The 19,368-nt window shown below is 50.6% G+C and overlaps 1 protein-coding gene across 2 annotated transcripts; it reads left to right on the plus strand.

Annotated features, from left to right (window-relative positions):
• Positions 1-7: 7 nt before the first annotated feature.
• On the plus strand, positions 8-18,584 carry LOC134927574 (uncharacterized). Of its 2 annotated transcripts, XR_010177675.1 has the most exons (6): positions 8-88; positions 13,905-14,076; positions 14,545-15,036; positions 15,123-15,245; positions 15,357-16,444; positions 18,455-18,584. XR_010177675.1 is itself a non-coding variant. In XM_063922240.1 (4 exons), the coding sequence occupies exons 1-3, from the start codon at positions 14,523-14,525 to the stop codon at positions 16,043-16,045; spliced, it is 1,326 nt and encodes a 441-aa protein (XP_063778310.1). In that variant the 5' UTR covers positions 14,110-14,522; the 3' UTR covers positions 16,046-16,444; positions 18,455-18,584. The 2 variants fall into 2 exon arrangements, 1 of the variants encoding a protein (XP_063778310.1); XM_063922240.1 differs by lacking the exons at positions 8-88; positions 13,905-14,076 and having other exon boundaries at positions 14,110-15,036.
• The last annotated feature ends 784 nt before the right edge of the window (positions 18,585-19,368 follow it).

A 19,368-nucleotide genomic window follows, 5' to 3' on the forward strand; every position in this document is an offset into this window, starting at 1 on the left:
GCGGTAAGGAGAAGACCCTTGAAGAGATGGAGGACAGCGTGGCTGGAAGAAGCGTCTGAGACAGGACAGCGGAACTCGGACGGAGCGGGTATGGGCGGCAGCCTCCTCCTTGCAAGGGCGCATCCCCGGTGCAGTGCATTGCATCCCGAGTGGCGCCGAAGACAGACTCGAGTCATAGGTGGCACCCAGTAACCCTTCCGCTGCCAGACTCTGCCCTGTTAAAGCCCTCCGCTGCAAAAGCTCTGCAATTGGGGAAACATTTAAAAAGGGGGTAGGCTCCCCTTATTTCCACACCCGCATATTAATGTTAGAAGGGGGTAAGCTCCTCTCATTAGTTCTTTTTGGTGCCCTGTAATCCATCATAGTAAGGGGTAGTAGTACCCACCATTGTACAGTACCCCAGCATCTGTGGTTCCCTTTTAACCCTTTACGCTGCCCATACTCTGCTTAAAGAGATCTAGCAATAGGGGTAGACCCCCCTTGTGTATTGGTTGGTAACCCTATCAGATTAATATAGGGGTTTAGCTGCCCTCAGCCATTACCCACGGTATTGATTTTGGGGTAGTCCTCCCTACTCAGCAGTGTCATAGCCAAGGTTCATGCATTTGTCTGCTAATAGGAAATGCTGGTACTTATTGTTCATTTATGCAAGCTTCACTCAGCAGTGTCATAGCCAAAGTTCATGCATTTGTCTGCTAATAGGAAATGCTGGTATTATTGGTGGTCATTCCGAGTTGTTCGCTCGCTGCTGTTTTTAGCAGAATAGCGATCAGGCTAAAAATGGGCGATTCTGCGCATGCGTATGGGCCGCAGGGCTCACGCGCAAAGTATTTTCACACAAAACTATGCAATTTTACACAGGTCCGAGCAACGCTTTTCAGTCGCTCTGCTGATCGGTGAGTGATTGACAGGAAGTGGGTGTTTCTGGGCGGAAACTGAGCGTTTTCCGGGAGTGTGCTAAAAAACGCAGGCGTGTCAGGCTAAAACGCAGGAGTGGCTGGAGAAACGCAGGGCGTGTTTGTGACGTAAACCAGGAACTAAACAGTCTGCAGTGATCGCAATCGAGGAGTAGGTCTGGAGCTACTCAGAAACTGCAGGGAAATATTTAATAGCAGAACTGCTAATCTTTCGTTCGCAATTCTGCTAAACTAAGATACACTCCCAGAGGGCGGCGGCCTAACGTGTGCAATGCTGCTAAAGGCAGCTAGCGAGCGATCAACTCGGAATGAGGGCCATTGTTACTTCAAAGGCGGGTTATTAGTGACTGTCTTATGCAAGCTCCGCCCTGCAGTGTCTTCCAAAGCTAGAATACCTGTGTGCTTATTGTTACTTCATAGGCGGGTTATAAGTGACTGTCTTATGCAAGCTCCGCCCAGCAGTGTCTTCCAAAGCTAGAATACCTTGTGCTTATAAACATCCTAATGATACTCGGTGGACCCCTTCATTCAAAGTAAAGCATTCATATACCTCAAATACCAAGAAATAATGACACGGAGACTTGAATTTGGCAGAAAAATTGCTAGCTATTTATTGTACCCTAACCATTAGCAAACCTGTAAATGAAAATTTGGTTAACATGCCGATTCAGCCGGCATATGGTGGCACAAAAAAGAACGGCTCTATTGACTTGACGCTAACCTTAAAAACGTTAAAATTCAAAACTATCCTAATTTAAATACAAACTGTAAAATCGGTAATAGGTGCCCAACTCAACCCCCACAGTGACTACCCACTCTGATGGGTGCCTGCCGCTGCCCCCGGACGGGTGGTCGAGCGGCCCTAAAAGTCGATGGAGGTGAGTGCACCTAAACCACACCAAACTGTAAATCACTACAGCTAACAATACAAACTACAACCTGCCGTTCTTTTCCGCCAATAAATAGCCAACGATAAAACCAGCCAACAATTCAACGCCAAGGCACTCCGTGCCAGAACCTCTACCAACAGGGCGGGAGGGCGGGAAGGCAAATCACCAGCAAGAGAGACCAGGCTGGGCCTAGCATTCCCTATATATATTAACCCTCCCCTTTTTCCAAAGGCTGTACTTTCCTCACAGCTAGGTCCACCCCTCACAGGATGTTTAACTCTTTCCTTTCCTATGCAGTCAATTCTCTCTCCTAAACATCCTAATGATACTCGGTGGACCCCTTCATTCAAAGTAAAGCATTCATATACCTCAAATACCAATAAATTATGACACGGAGACTTGAATTTGGCTGAAAAATTGCTAGCTATTTATTGTACCCTAACCATTAGCAAACCTGTAAATGAAAATTTGTTTAACATGCCGATTCAGCCGGCATATGGTGGCACAAAAAAGAACGGCTCTATTGACTTGACGCTAACCTTAAAAACGTTAAAATTCAAAACTATCCTAATTTAAATACAAACTGTAAAATCGGCAATAGGTGCCCAACTCAACCCCCACAGTGACTACCCACCCTGATGGGTGCCTGCCGCTGCCCCCGGACGGGTGGTCGAGCGGCCCTAAAAGTCGATGGAGGTGAGTGCACCTAAACCACACCAAACTGTAAATCACTACAGCTAACAATACAAACTACAACCTGCCGTTCTTTTCCGCCAACAGCGAAAGACTCCTCCCCAGAGTCTTCGCACCGCCACCATAACCTCAACCTAACTCCTGCAACACTAGAAACAGATCCTTCAGGAAAAGCATCATCCCCTCATTGGATAGATGCACACCATCAGGCCGAAAAAGGTGACTGTCTCGGAACCGAATCCTAGAGTGGCGAACCACTTTGCCTCCGTGGGACAACACCCACTTCGCCACCGCCCCATTCACCTTCTGCCTGGCCTCATCAATCAGGCGACCATCCCCCACACCTCGCCAACTCAACCTTGGCACCATCATCGAGAACACCAAGACACACTTGGTCCATGCTGCGGCCACACTGGCCAGATCCTTTATCATGGCCCACCGCAGCTCCAAAGATGTCCTCTTCCCCAGGTCGTTGCCACCTAAATGGACAACCAGCACCCTAGGGACTCCATTCTCGCTGGCCTGACTGACTAGTCTACTCTTCAGCTCATTCCACATCATCCCCCGCCAACCGAGCCAACGAACTCCCTGAGCCCTAGGAAACATCTGTGCCCCCTCCGAGGCCAAAAACCTGGCTGCCCAATACACATAAGAGTGGCCAACCACCCAGATAGCCAAGTCATCGTCAAACCAACCTGAAGAGAAGGAAAGGGGGTAAAATCGGTTACTAATAATCTATACCATTGTTATCAAACGCATTAACCTGAAGGATCTGCCAAAAGAAAAAATTGAGTTTTCGTTTACTGCAGAAGTCACGGCCTAGCCGATCTGCACAAGCTTCCAGCCAATTTGAAGCAGAACATAAACACACAAATGGAAGATTAAAATTAAAAATAAAAATTAAATGGGGGGGGGGGGGTGGTAGGGGGGAGGGGGGGTATAAAATGGGAGAAACATGTAAGAACTCAGCTGGAGGTGAAAGCGTAAAAACCTGCTGAGGGACTTTGATTAGAACTGATCAGCCGAATTGTGGATTAGAATTCAGTCCGTCAAGTCAGGCAAAAAATCGCAAAAGAACTCCAGACCCCCGCTGCCAGCAGCGGCGAGTGGGCTAATCTCTGAGTAGGATAAAAAGGGGGAAGACAAACAGACGCACAACACCAGAACGTACTGAACTGTACAACATGACTTATAACAACTACAACTAAACAAAACCCCATGCAAGCCAACATCTCATGCAACGGGGCGAATATATCGTCTGTAACTTGACGACTTCCATCACCCCACCGCCTGGATTTCAGCCACGGAAAACCCTGCCGACGCAGCCGACGTCGCAGCCCCGATGCGGAAGGAATGCGTCCCGAAAGCAGCGGGTGGAAGGCCCAAGCTCGCCAGACAGCGACCCAGCATCCAACGAAACTGATATTTCGTCACCGGCAGACCGTCATAATGCAGCAGCCATGACCCCCGACCATCGGGCCGTACTGCCGCATATTGCACTGCCAACCTCACTGGGCAAATGCTCTCCTCGAGTGCCGGAACCAAGGTGACCCAGCGACCTCTACCAACTTGGTCTGTCTTAGAGCGACGCAATCTGCACAGCAAGGACCTCTCACCCACCACCACGTCCTCGAGAAGCATGCACGAATCTGCTCGCTTAGAAGGCGCCACCAACTCCCAAACCCGAAAGGCACCGTGATAAGCCATTGAGAACGCCAAACTGAACAGCAGCGACTCAAACATGGACGACGCGATACCCCCAACCGCCCTAATGACAGCCGGAAGCAATGCCGCATCAATGGGCCACCTCCTATTAGGCGGCGTCGGCGCCACGCGCGCCCATTCCTTCATCGCCTTCAGCAGAATCCCGCTCTTCGTCACGTCAGGGACGCCCCTGATTTTGCTAAAGAACGAAATACCAGCCAAGTACCGGGAAACCACCGCTCTGGACCTACCCGTAACATATAGCTGCCAAATAAAAGAAAGCATCATCCGATGCCCGCTCTTACCTTGTTCACTTCGTCCTCGAACAAACTCCTCCCACTCGCTCCAAGCTTGCCCGTAAGCCTTAAGCGTGTTCGGCGCGACTGACCACATCGCTAGACCCTCCAGTCCGGCCCGATCACCTGCCAGACATAACCGGGACAATGAAAACCGTGCTCGTCGGCCTCGGGTGCCAACAGACAAAACCTTTCCCACTGCCCTCGTGACAATGCGTCGGCAATTCCGTTCTCCAGCCCAGGCACATGCTGCGCGCGGAACCACACATTCTTACGCAGGCATGTCAACAGCAACTGCCCCAGCACCCTCAGGACCACCAGCGACTTCGCCCTCTGGTTATTTATCGCATGCACCACGCCCAGATTGTCACATCTAAACAAGTTGCTGCGATGAGCCAGCCGGTCGCCCCAAACCTCCAGCGCCACAATAATGGGGAAAAGCTCCAGCAGCAAAAGGTCCTTAGTGAAACCCTCGCGATGCCATTCCGCCGGCCACGAGGCCGCACACCAAGATTCCTCCAGATAGCAACCGAACCCAGAGGAACCCGCCGCGTCAGTAAACAGCTGCAGCCCGGCGCTGTCGACCGCTGGGGCTTGCCATATACACACCCCGTTGAAGTCCTCCAGGAACGAGGCCCACACGGCCAAATCCCTCTGAATCTTGGAGGACAAGCGCACGAAATGATGTGGTCTGGCACAACCCGCAGTCGCCCTTTCCAGCTTCCGGCAGAAAACCCTGCCCATCGGGATTACCCGACAAGCAAAGTTCAACATGCCCAGCAAGGACTGCGCCTGCCGCAGAGTGACCTTGCGCGACCTTCCGAACCGGCAGATAGCCTCGTGGAGCTTCGCAACCTTGTCCTGAGGCAGTCGACACGATCCCGCCACTGTGTCGATTTCTGTCCCCAAAAATGACAAACAGGAGACCGGCCCCTCTGTTTTATCCTCGGCCACGGGAACGCCGAAGTGAAAAAACAGAGCTCGGATGCTGAACAGCAAGTCGCCGCACCGTGGTGAATTTGCCGGACCCACACACAGGAAGTCATCGAGGTAATGGGCGACCCCGTGACCCCCTGACGAAGACTCCACGCACCAATGTAGGAATGTGCTAAACCGTTCGAAAAACGAGCAGGACACGGAACATCCCATCGGCAAACACTTGTCGATTAAATACTCCGATCCAATCCGAAAACCCATAAAATAGAATGAGTCCGGATGCAACGGCAGCAACCGAAATGCGGATTCCACATCTATCTTAGCCATAAGAGCCCCAGGCCCGTAACTACTGACCAGCTCTAGCGCCTCGTCAAACGACTGATACAACACCGAGCAATGAGCCGGCGGTATCGCGTCGTTGACCGACGACCCCGACGGGTAACAAAGATGCTGAATGAGCCTAAAAGCACCTGGAGTCTTCTTGGGAACCACCCCCACTGGGGAGATGACCAAGTCATCCACCGGGGGTGAGGTAAATGGCCCCTCCATCCTACCCAGCCTAACCTCCTTATCCACTTTCTCCCGCAGAACCGACGGCAAGGAACGAGCAGACTGGAGATTCCGTTGGGCCCGGATCGAAACCTTGCTAGCAACGGGCAAGCGAAAACCAAAACTAAAACCGTCAAACAAAAACTGCGCGTCCGCCCTATTTGGATACCACCTCAACCAGTTGCCCATTGTATCCAAACGAATTGGCGTTGGAGCTCTGCGGAGCGCTCCCGCTTGTGCCAGGTCTTGGGTAATTTTGCTTACCCCGGGCACCCTGGCGACTGCCTTTAAAGCAGGTAGAGGCTGGGTGGGAGCCGCCGCATTGCAAGCACAAATGTCGAAACCGACACTGCTTGCCGAAAGAACAGGTCGCATTGTTAAACGCGAAGCATTTCCCTTTTGCTATGGCCTGCCCCCCTCCGCGGACGGCCGACCTACCTGCCTTGCCCGATCCACCGTCCGCGCCGGTCCCTTGGGCGGACGACCCTGCGCGGTGCCCGTCCACCCCCGGAATCCGGGGCTCCCTAGCCTGTTGAGAAGCCCGGGTGACCTGTAGCCAGACTTCGACGTCCTTGCAGCCGAAGTCTATCACTTGCAAGCAGTCCTGCTTTTCCCGGAATTTCTCGTCGTACATCCGCCATTCTACGCCCGACGATGTGCGCTGCATGTCGTGGATTAAATGCAGGTAACGAATGACGTTCATATGCTCGTCCGGCCTGTCTTCCAGGTAACAAGCCGCGAAGACACAAAAACCGGCCAGCCAGTTATCGAAGGTACGGAAAGCCTCGGCCCCGATGCCCTTCTTGGCTGACGCCGACTTATAGTCCTTCTTTGCGTCCTTCATCAAGACGAACATATCCACGTAATCCCCCCTGCATATTTTCCTACTGCAGCTGTCCCTCAATCCCCGCATCACTGCAGTGTAATCGCAGTGGACTACACCAGGTAGGTCGCGGCGCTTCTTGGCCCTGCGAGCGTCCTTGCTAAGCCGCCTCCGCCTCTTACGTCTCTCTTGCCGGCCCGCCGCCCTCTTGGCGAATTTTGTCGCGCGCTTTTTCGCTTTAGTCGTACTACTGACTTCGGACGCCCGCGACGACAGAGAAGAAGACGAGGACGAGCTGCGCGAACTTGAGCCCGACCCCGACTGCTCCGACTCACCTGATGTCGCCGACTGCTCGGACCTAGAATCCTCCGGCGTGGCAAACGCAACCTCCTCATCCTCGCTCCCCACCATCTCCACGTCTCCGCGATCCCCTGCAGAAAAAGACTGAGAGAAAGACCCAGACAACAATCGCGGCGCATGCCCAGCACCCTGGGGGGGAGGCGTCCTCTCTACGCGCCCCCGCTCGACCCGCCCGGCACAATGATCCAGCTGCGCCGCGGCCGCCCCGAGCTCCCGGCAGGCGCGAGAAACTCTCTGCACCGCCGAAACCGCCCGCGCACCGGACCCGCCTGTCACCGCATGCGCGCCGGAACTGCTTGCCACCCCCGGGGAAGCGGCCAGCGGCCCCAACGCCGCCACCACCGTGGCCAGGGCCGACGCCAATGTACCGGAGGGGTCCAGCCCACCCCAAAACGCAGCGTCGCCCCCCGTGGGTTCCCCAGCCGGTGCGGGCGCACGCCTGCTCGCCCGACGCCCGACAGTTGCAGACTGGGGCCTCGACGACCTGCGCCCGGACTGCCCCGGTGGGGAATGGGCAGGGCCCCTGAACGCCGGCGGCCCGTTCCCCCACCAAACACTGCTTACTCCGTGGGACTGCCCGTCGGAGCCAGCGCTGCCGTCGCTCTCCATCCCGCCGCGCGCGCCCTCCTCCCGCAGGCCGGAGCTCCCTCCGCCCGCTGGAAGGGCGCCGCGTTGTGACTCATCCCTGTCCTGAGCAGCTCTGCTGCCCCTGACCCACTCTCTGTCCCTCCTCCTCCCCCGCTCCCCGCCGGACTCCGGCTGCTGGGGAGTGAGCTGGGGAGATAGGGAGACCAGCGGCGCCGCTGCGAGCACACGTGCGCGAACGGCGCCGCCTGTGACGAGCGCGCCCCGCCTCTTCCCGCCATCCAGCTCCGAGCCGCATCCCCCTGTGCCTCTGTCGGACGAGGCCCCGCGACGGGCCTTGTCCGGCTAACCGCCGCCTCCCGCCTATTCACCCCCCCTCGCCCGGCACTGCTTCGCGGCCTCGACGAGGGGGGAGAGCCTGGAGTCGGCTCCTGTTCCAACGACGGGCGCCCACCGCGGCGCGCATGCGCGCGCCCGCCACTGAGGCTTCGTACACCGCGCTCGGAGGGGAGGGCTGCTGCCCGTCCACCTCCGGGCGTCCTGACTGCACCCCCGGCCCTCCCCGCCGCCTGCGCCCGGCCGGCGAAACCGGCCCGGCCCCCAGCGGCAAGGCTGACCGCTTACGCCGCTCCGTCCCCCTGCCAGAGCCCGTGAAGGCCCCAGGGGATGGGACGCCGTCCCCCAGGCCGGCCAGGCCGTCCTCGGGCCCGGACCCACCACCCGATGAGCGGTAACGGGCCGGGGTCCCGGCGGAACGGCGAGGGCGGGAAGCAGCCATGGGGATCAGTGTAGGGAATGCAGAGGAAAAGCTGGACAACCAATTGAATAAAATCACACAGCCAATTAATTGGGGAGACTCTGCTATGCAGCACTCACCCCAAGGCAAATCACCAGCAAGAGAGACCAGGCTGGGCCTAGCATTCCCTATATATATTAACCCTCCCCTTTTTCCAAAGGCTGTACTTTCCTCACAGCTAGGTCCACCCCTCACAGGATGTTTAACTCTTTCCTTTCCTATGCAGTCAATTCTCTCTCCTTGTTACTTCAAAGGCGGGTTATAAGTGACTGTCTTATGCAAGCTCCGCCCAGCAGTGTCTTCCAAAGCTAGAATACCTGTGTGCTTATTGTTACTTCAAAGGCAGGTTATAAGTGACTGTCTTATGCAAGCTCTGCCCAGCAGTGTCTTCCAAAGCTAGAATACCTGTGTGCTATTAAAGACGACACCCGCTTGCTACCTGTTCCAGCAATTTACCTGTATAGTGCTACTGCTGGCAACACAAGACTGTACTATTAAAGACGACACCCGCTTGCTACCTGTTCCCGCAATTCACCTGTATAGTGCTACTGCTGGCAACACAAAACTATGCTGGTAAAGACGCCAACTTATCTCTAGGTTCCTTCCTGTCACTGTTACCTTTAACTTTCAATAATAAAATGGAATTGGATCCTGTACCGTTGTGTTGTCATTGTGTCTGAGGGGTAAAGCAGGTCTGCCGCTCTGATCACCCGAACCTGATTTATTTTAGCGCCCCACAATTTGTTAAGTTTCGGCACCGGAATTGTGGGTGTTGCACATATATACATACATACAGTATATACACACATGTATATGTCAGACGTACATTACAAACACACACACACACACACACACACACACACACACACACACACACACTCACTCATTCTCTCTTACCTTGCAGCTGTGGGTTGTAGATAGGGATGGGATTTCTGGGTCAATCAGAAGGGGGCAGGGCAAATAAGACTCAATTGTAATGGGATAATTTTATATTGACTCCACCCCCTACCCACTGACCAGTGCATTATGGTGACTTTTGCCATGAGGGGAGGGGCTTAATAGTATGCTCCTGCCCTTATGTCTGTCAGGGAGGGTCTCTGGTTACTCAGAAACCCACCTGTGTGTGTCATTACAGCTAGGGAGTATTAACAGTGCTAAAATATGCAAATTCCATCTACAAAGCAGACTTGTGTTAGCTGTGCAAAGGCCACTTTGGGGTATATTTACTAAGGTCCCGATTTTGACCGAGATGCCGTTTTTTCTTCAAAGTGTCATCTCGGTAATTTACTAAGCAAAAATCACGGCAGTGATGAGGGCATTCGTAATAATTTGGAAGTTCTAGGAAAAAATCACGAATCAATACACCATCGGTCAAATACGCCTGCAATTTGGTAGAAATCGGGAATTTACTAAAAAGTGCAAAACACAAACACTGCCGACAATAGCCAAACACTGCCGTGATGAAATACAAATCGTGAAAAAGTGCTAAAAAAAAACAGACCTGCTTTTTTATCCCGTGTTTGTATAGGCATGCACGGATCCATGAGATCCGTGCATGTTTTTTAGTGGTAAGGGGTGGGAAATGTTTTATTTTTTAAAAAATAAATTGCGTGGGGTCCCCCCTCCTAAACCAAACCAGCCTCGGGCTCTTTGAGCCGGCCCTGGTTGCAAAAATATGGGGAAAAAATTGACAGGGGTTACTTTGTGGTCAGCGGTGAGGTTACTTTCGGTCACCCGCTGACCACAAAGTTCCCACCATTGGTTACAATGGAGCGCATAGGCGCTACATTGTAACACTACCGTGTGCCACCTGTCAGACAGTACAGGAGCACACAGCCGATCAGGAGGGTGCCACAACGTGGCGCTCCCTGATTGGCTGAGGAAACCCTCTTAGACATAAGTCAGAGGGGGTTTCTGGCATTCGGTGAAAGGGGTCCCATGTGAAAACATGGGGCCCCTTTCAGTTCGTGGTCGGGTGTCCGTTCTTTTATTTTTACAAGTACGTTGATTACAAATGGATTACCCGAGGAGCCCTCTACACTGGATTTGGTGAGTAGAATTTTTTCAACAGGTACACCATGGATTCTACATGGAAAAGAGGACCGACCCTCGTGTGAACATAAGGTAAGTATGTGTATATGGTGGTGTGTATGTATGCATTAAAGTTATACTTTCAAGGTGTGTGTGTTATGTCTTTATTGGGGTATTTTTTTAGTAGTAGTACTACAGGTACCAGCAGGCCCGGTTTTCCGCCGCATGCTGGTACTTGTGGTTCTCCAAGTACCAGCTTGCGGGGGAGGCTTGCTGGGACTTGTAGTACTGCTACAAAAAACAATATTCATAACTTTCAACAAAGACTATCAGCCCTCCATCCGCAGCCCATTGGATGGGGGGGACAGCCTCGGGCTTCACCCCTGGCCCTTGGGTGGCTGGAGGGGGGGACCCCTTGATTGAAGGGGTTCCCACTCCAGGGTACCCCGGCCAGGGGTGACTAGTTGGGTATTTAATGCCACGGCCGCAGGGCGCTGTATAAAAGTGACCCCCGGCTGTGACATTATCTGTCCAGCTAGTGGAGCCCGGTGCTGGTTTCAAAAATACGGGGGACCCCTACGCTTTTTGTCCCCTGTATTTTTGGAACCAGGACCAGGCGCAGAGCCCGGTGCTGGTTGCTTAAATATGGGGGAACCCCTGTCAATTTTTCCCCCATATTTTTGCAACCAGGACCAGCTCAAAGCCCGAGGCTGGTTTGGCTTAGGAGGGGGGACCCCACGCAATTTTTTTTTTAAGTTTAAACATTTTTTTTTTTTACAAGGTGCACAATGAAGCCCTGCACGGATCTCTCAGATCCGGCCGAGATTCATTGTATTAAAGTCGGCAGTGTTTTACAAGTCACTCACGTAAAACACTGCCTAAAAAAACGAATGACATCGACATCGGAAAAACCGAAAATGCAGAATACGGCAGATTAGTAAATTAGTCGTAATCAATTCAAAAAGTTGCATATTTACACTTTCGATGTCTTTCGTGATTGAACTTTGACCTCAAACGGGAAAATACGATTCTTAGTAAATTTACCCCTATGTGTCTGTCCCTCTGTCAAGTGCATTCCAAGGGGAATACTAATAGGCCCTACACACTGGTCGATCCGCCGCCGAGCTGCCCAACGGCGGATACGGCCGACGGGCGACCCGGCAGGAGGGGGGGGGCAGTGACGGGGGAAGTGAAGTTTCTTCACTCCCCCGTCACCCGGCTGCATTGAAGTGCAGGCAAATATGGACGAGATCGTCCATATTGGCCTGCATGTACAGCCGACGGGGGACCAGCGATGAACGAGCGCGGGGCCGTGCATCATTCATCGCTGGAGCCTCCACACTGCACAATATGAACGTTATCTCGTTCAGTAATGAACGAGATCATCCATATCGTGCAGTCATGTCGGCCAGTGTGTAGGGCCCATTAGGTTCCAGTCCATGTTCAAAGGACAATCACTCTGCACCTATTATTGCAGATTTGAAGGTACACCTGAAATGGTGGAAAGAAAAAAAGGATCACAACTTCAAAGGCAACTTGGCACTACCACCTCCATTAATTTCAGTTGTTAAATTTGTTTTCCTAAAATACAGCTAGTCCCAATGTTCTGTGTGACATAGGAATTTTTTACGTTACACTTTTATGTTTCTACTTTATTTTTATTTTTTACAATAGTCTTACGGGTATATTCAATTGGTGTCGAATCCCGCAGTGGTTTCGACAGTTTTCAGATTCGATAGCATTCAACAGTCGAACCCTCCACCCGGTGCCCTGAATTCGACAAATTCAATACAAAATGGATTCGACACGCCTCCGGTCGAAAACGGACCAATCGTCGAATAGTGGGCGGCCTGGATTCGACTTCCCGCCGTTTGGGATCATATAAATGGGCTTGTTTGCTGCGTGCTTAGCAGCCATTTTGTGAACCCGCAGAGCGGAGTGAGGAGCTGCAGAGTGATCAATTTGGCTTTGCTTGCTGTGGTATCGTTCACACACCCAGCAGACTTTCATCCAGGGTGGACAGAAGACCTTCAGCCACCTCGGAGGAGTCGTTTTTGGAGCGAATTCAACATTTTTAGGTAAGTACAACATGTGTATGGCGTTTTATGTAGGTGTTTGTGTAGTGTATGGGTGTTGTTTTGAGTGCTTGGCTACTGTTTTGTATGAGGTATGAGTGCAGCATGTAATGTTGGGGTGGTGGGGGGGTTGTACATGAGGTGCTTCTGTGTGTTTGGGGTATGTCTAAATATGTGTACAGGTGTGTATTAAGGTCTTGCTTTTATTGCTGCATGGCTTCAGTGGAATTTTGTGTTTGGGTGTAGTTTTTCATGTTTTTTTTATGTGCTAATGTATGTTTTTTGTAATGCTTCAGCACTGGTTAACTAGCAGCATGACATGTTGGGGTGCATTTACTGGCCTTTTGGGATGTTTGGGCATGGTTTTTCGTGTTTTTTTTGCTAATGTGCTTTTGGTCATGCTTGAACACTGGTTTACTAGCAGCATGACATGTTGGGGTGTATTTACTGACCTTTTGGGTTGTTTGGGTGTGCTTTTTCCTGTTTTTTTTTGCTAATGTGTTTTTGGTCATGCTTGAGCACTGGTTTACTAGCAGCATGACATGTTGGGGTGTATTTACTGGCCTTTTGGGTTGTTTGGGCGTGGTTTTTCCGGTTTATTTTTGTTCTCATGTGTTTTTGGTCATGCTTGAGCACTAGTTTACCAGCAGCATGACATGTTGGGGTGTATTTATTTACTGGCCTTTTGGGTTGTTTGGGCATGGTTTTTTCCTGTTTATTTTTGTGCTAATGTGTTTTTGGTCATGCTTGAGCACTGGTTTACTAGCAGCATGACACGTTGGGGTTCATTTACTGCTCTTTTGGGTTTGGGCGTGGTTTTTCATGTTTTTTATGTGCTAATGTGTTTTTGGTCATGCTTGAGCACTGGTTTACTAGCAGCATGACATGTTGGAGTGCATTTACTGCCCTTTTGGGCTTGAGTGTGGTTTTTTATCTTTTTTTATGTGCTAATGTGTTTTTGGTCATGCTTGAGCACTGGTTTACTAGCAGCATGACATGGTGGGGTGCAGGGGTGCATTTACTGGCCTTTTGGGTGTGGTTTTTCATTTTTTTTTGTGCTAATATGTGTTTTTGGTCATGCTTGAGCACTGGTTTACTAGCAGCATGACCTGTTTGGGCGCATGGATGGCTTTAGTGTTTTTTTTTTTATGAATTATGTAATGTGGGGAGCGTGGTTTTATTTTTGGGGTGTTTGATTGTGTTTTTTTGGGTACATATGTAAAAAAATTTTTTTATCTTTTTACAACAGGAATGTCCAGCGCCCCGAGTCCCCCCTCCCCCACTCCTCAGAAGAATTTCTGGACAGCAACGAGGAGTGGGCCCCAACCCAGGAGGAGGAGATGGACAAACAGGCATCTAGCGATCAGCCGAGGTCATCAAGGGACCAACAAAGTAGAAAGAGAAAGAAAAGGCTAAGACAGGTAATTACTTTCAGTGCCTGCAGCCACAATAGCATCCAACTTGACACACCCATGGGCTAGTTTGCGCACTCCAGGCACACCGACACACCCCAAGGCACACCTACAGGTATCTTTGTGCACTGCCAGGGACACTGACACACTCCCAGGGATACCTACAGAAGAAAAAGATGGGGATTCAGAGCCGACATGAGACAGCAACCGGAGGTGGTCCGGCTCTCAATTTCAAGTGGCTGCCCTGGGAGGAAGTTATAAAAAGGCACATGAACCCTGTCATGGTCCAAGGAGTTCAAGGAGGTGTGGACTCCACCCGTCCTGCTGGCTTTCAAGAGGAGGAAGAACCACCCAGAAGACGGAAGACAGCAGGAGCCCAGCAGTCCAAAACGAGGCGTGATGCTAAGAATACATTTAAATGAGTTGTACTAAACTATTATTTATTTTCTTTGCTAATGTGTTTGTTCTTTCCCCTAGACACGCCTGCCCAGAGGACATCGGCTGCGCGCAGGACATCACCAGCGCGCAGAACATCACCTGCGCGCCGGACATCACCAGTGCGCAGAACATCACCAGCGCGCCGGACTTCACCTGCGCGCAGACCATCACCAGCGCGCAGACCATCACCAGCGCGCAGACCATCACCTGCGTGCCGGACATCATCAGCGCCCAGACCAGCACCTGTGTGCCAAAATTCAAAAGTACGCAGTACATCACCTGCACGCAGGGCATCCCCAGCTCATGATCAATCCTCCAGGAGCTCAGAGACTGTGACCCAAGAGCCTCAAGCAGAAATCACCCTTGTGGACCCATCACCTGACCTGTTTGAGTCGACAGGGTTAACCGATGAGACATTTCTAGGGTTTGATGATGACAGGCGTGCTGATGCATACATCCATACTCAAGAAAAGTCTCCAGATTTGAGGCCCAGAGAAGCTCCAGGAGCAGCGGCACCACAGGATGCAGAAGGTTAATATATGAATCCATTGTTTTTTTGGTCACCATTTTCTGTTGTTTACTAACTTATGTTTTTTTGTGTGTACTTTTGCAAACAGAGGTGCCACAGACCATCAGCGGATTCGCATCATGGATTGGTCCCTACTTCAGGCCGGATCTGTTACAGGAAGAGTCGGACGACGAGGTGGTTGTGCAGCAGCCCGCAGTTTCTACATCCCTGTGTAAGTAATTAGATAAAACAAACTTTTTTTTTTTTTTAAAAGGAAGTTTGTGAACCTTAAAACATATGTAGGTATAAGTGTATTCTAATTTATTTCTACTTTTCTTTGCAGCTGCACAAATGCAATTGGTAGCAGACGTTCAGCAAGGGCAGGATCCCTCAAGGATTCAGAGGGTAAACAACCTGGCAACAGAGATGCAGGACCACCAGGAGAGTTTTCGGGATGTCATAAACACCAGACTGGCCATTAAGAAGTCAATGGAGAAGATGGCCACCAGTATGGTTGAAATGCAAAAGGCCATGGCCGAGAGCACAGCTGAAATCAGAAAGACCAGGCAAGAAGATTACAGGGAGACTGTGGACATCCTTCGCGTTCTGGTCACATCCATCAACCGGCTGGTGGAGAACAATGCATGCCAGTCGCACAGCATTCACAACATGTCGGAAAGTCACCGACATTCCGCAGCCAGCGCACAGATCATCGCAACGACACTCCAGATGATCTACGACAAACTCCCAGAGCCAGCTCAACAACATGCTGGTCAACCACCTCATCTGCCACCACAAGCCACACTGAAGCCTCCTGCCCTTGCTCCACCACAAACCTGGTATGGACAGTCACAGCAGTACCAAGGGTATACAAGGATGTACCCCATCTACCAGATACCTCCACCACCAACACCGGCCTCAACATCTACACCAGCGCGGCCACCAAGGCCACTACAATGTACTCAACAGTCGCCAAGGACACCGTCGCCACAACAGGAGGAGGACGATCAGGACAGCCCCCACACACAATAGCGCGGTCATATTTTTTCATTATTTCAAATGTTAATTTTCCTGCTTCCCCTTTCCTCCCTCCCATTAGTTTGTTTTTTTCTTTGTATTGTTTTAATTTAATATGTATTCTCCCAGCCCCACCCCCTACCGGGTACTACCAAGGAGCTTTGTCTATGCATACACGCGCGGGCATGTATGAGTGTGGTAACTCATGAAACCTCCTTGTGGTTACATATATGATGGGCCAAAGAGCAATATCTGATACCACATTTTTTTTAAACACACCTTAGGTTTAAAAGTTGTGTAAATTAAGCATTCACTTTTGTGTTGCGTGAGCATTCACTATTATTTTTTTAAATTCTTCATAGGGATGGCTGACAAAGAGGCATGGACAGCATTGTTCGTGTTGTGCTTAAAAAGGTGAGTAATGCCATGTTTTACTATACACACACTTTCACAAACCTTCTCCCGGCTGCACTGGGGGAACCACACTGTCCAGCCAAACCCATTGCTGGACTGTGTGGTTCCAAAAGTGCAGGTGTGCAAAGTGCAGACTACTGACACCACGACTCTTCCACTTTGGCCTGCCTGCACATGGGGAACCACAGTCCAGCAATGGGTTAGGCTGGACTGTGTGGTTCCACAAGTGCAGGCGTGTCAAAGTGCAGACAACTGACACCACGACTCTTCCACTTTGGCCCGCCTGCACTTGGGAAACCACAGTCCAGCAATGGGTTTGCTGGACTGTGTGGTTCCACCAGTGCAGGCGTGGCAAAGTGCAGACTACTGACACCATGACTCTTCCACTTTGGCCCGCCTGCACTTGGGGAACCACACAGTCCAGCAATGGGTTTGCTGGACTGTGTGGTTCCACAAGTGCAGGCGTGGCAAAGCGCAGACTACTGACACCACGACTCTTCCACTTTGGCCCGCCTGTACTTGGGGAACCACACAGTCCAGCAATGGGTTTGCTGGACTGTGTGGTTCCACAAGTGCAGGCGTGGCAAAGCGCAGACTACTGACACCACGACTCTTCCACTTTGGCCCGCCTGTACTTGGGGAACCACACAGTCCAGCAATGGGTTTTGCCTGGTTCCACAAGTGCAGGCGTGGCAGTCCAGCAATGGGTTTTGTGTGGTTCCACAAGTGCAGGCATGGCAAAGTACAGACTACTGACACCACGACTCTTTCACTTTGGCCCGCCTGCACTTGGACAACCACACAGTCCAGCAATTAGTTTTTGCTGGTCTGTGTCAGAGCCGGCCCTAGCCAATTTGATGCCCTAGGCAAAATTTTGTCTGGTGCCCCCTAGCTCAGCCGCTAGTTCTGCATCTGTATCTGCAACGCTCAGGTAGTGGGGCCCACCGAGGGGTTACCCTGTGGGCCAGTTCAACTCTGCACAATGCCACACAGTAATGACCATAATACATATAATTCCACACAGCAAAGGAACCTTACACACATGCCCCACATTAGTAATGCCCATAATACACATAATGCCACACAGTAATGCACCTTTCACATATGCCCCACATTAGTAATGCCCATAATACACATATACTGCCACAGATACTGCCACACTTGCTGGTTATACAAAAAGATCAGTATCAAACATGTAGAAACTGTCCATTCTCTTCACTATTCAGTGTGTTTGCTGGTGTCTGTTACTGCATGCCCTTTACTTTATACTGTGGGAGCTAAATGCTCTGCCCTCCAGTCTGATGTGTCCAAAAGTCACGCTGCACTGATGTTTCATATAGAAATAGCACAACGCAACTTACTGACCACGTTACAGTGCTGGGTGGCAGGGAAATTTTACGGTATGGACTGACTAGGAAATAAAGTGTGGGGAGAACACTGCCCATGTTATGTCCCTGCAGACACCTGGGGTTTGCACAGGGATAAGGGACACAGGATAGCAGGGTCCCCCTCCCCCATGTGCACAAGCAGTATAGGTGATGTCAGGTTTATGTGACACAGTCTTCCAAAATACACATGTGTTATAGAAGCCATCCAGTAATAACCTTATATAGTCAGTAAAAATGTCACAGGTCCAGGAATTGCATTTACTGGGCTTCTGCTGTCTGTCTGAGGTCTCACAAGTCAGGGGCATTCAAGCATGTCAGAGGAAGTTTAAGGCACAGTGTGCATTTTTTTGACAAATGTAAACAGCAGTGTATACAAGTACTGATTGAATACATTTGGAAAGTAACAGTTAGTTTGCGGACTGTCCCTCTCAGCATGAGATGCTGCAGGGACATGCTTGGATGCCCCTAGACATGCTTGAATGCCCTAGGCAAATGCCTAGCCTGCCTATAGCTAAGGCCGGCTCTGGTCTGTGTGGTTCCACAAATGTTCTTGGAAAAGGAATGTGAACGTGACATCATTACAGTGTCCTTTACTTAAATCTGCTTTTCTATTTTTTTCCAGAGATCTCCACAAGAACAAGGAATTTATGAAGAAGAACAAACACTTCTTTTTTTATTTTATTACAATTTATTTTTTATGAACAATACAAAATACAACTGTTTAATTTTCTTCAATAAAATGTTACATTAAATTTGTGTTTTTTCTTTAAAATATAGTAAATGTAATTTACAATAGGACGTTTAAGGGATGTGGGGGTATTAAAGGTCTTAAGGTAGTCCGACATGGTAGCTGGGGGGGAGGGTCTTAGCTCCACTGTCCACTTTGATGATCAAGGTCATGTAAGTACATACCATGGAAAACCTGTGGAAGAGAGGAAAATAGTATTAGTTGAAAGATACTTCACAGCGTGGCATCCCACCTTAAAAACAAGAAGTTCAGCTGCAGACAACAACACACAGGTAACACTGACATCAGGGTGGTTGGGGTCCAGCATCTTATCTGTAGGGTCGCCTTGTAACATGGCAGTGGCGGGAAGGTCCACATCACAAGTAGGCCATCATGGTTGAGGGGGGACTTTAGTATCACTTTACACCGGAGTACTTGAAGGGATACTCCATGAAACCTGTGGAAGAGAAAAATAGTAATAGTTACAAGGTACTTTAAAAGATGACATCCCACCTGAAAAAGAAGAGCAGCTGCAGGCAACAACACACAGGTAACACTGACATCAGGGAGGTTGGATCCCAGCATCTCACCTGAAGGGTCTCTTTGTAACATGGCGGTGGGGGAGGTCCACATCGCAAGTAGGCCGTCATGGTAGAGGGGACTGTAGCATCACTTTACACCAGAGAGGTTACTTTGGCATTGGGAGGGCTACTCCGTGAAACCTGTGGAAGAGAAATAGGATTAATTTCTAAGAACTATAAAAGCATGTCATCCATCCTGAAAAAGAACAACAGGTACCAGTAACATTG

Source organism: Pseudophryne corroboree, chromosome 5, assembly GCF_028390025.1.
Source record: "Pseudophryne corroboree isolate aPseCor3 chromosome 5, aPseCor3.hap2, whole genome shotgun sequence".
Taxonomy (NCBI): domain Eukaryota; kingdom Metazoa; phylum Chordata; class Amphibia; order Anura; family Myobatrachidae; genus Pseudophryne; species Pseudophryne corroboree.

Coding starts and splice junctions, on each gene's coding strand:
- LOC134927574 (XM_063922240.1), top strand. CDS start 14,523: ATGTGTTTGTTCTTTCCCCTAGACACGCCTGCCCAGAGGACATCGGCT. Junction 15,037..15,122: donor GGCACCACAGGATGCAGAAG/GTTAATATATGA, acceptor TTTTGCAAACAG/AGGTGCCACAGACCATCAGC. Junction 15,246..15,356: donor CGCAGTTTCTACATCCCTGT/GTAAGTAATTAG, acceptor TTTTCTTTGCAG/CTGCACAAATGCAATTGGTA.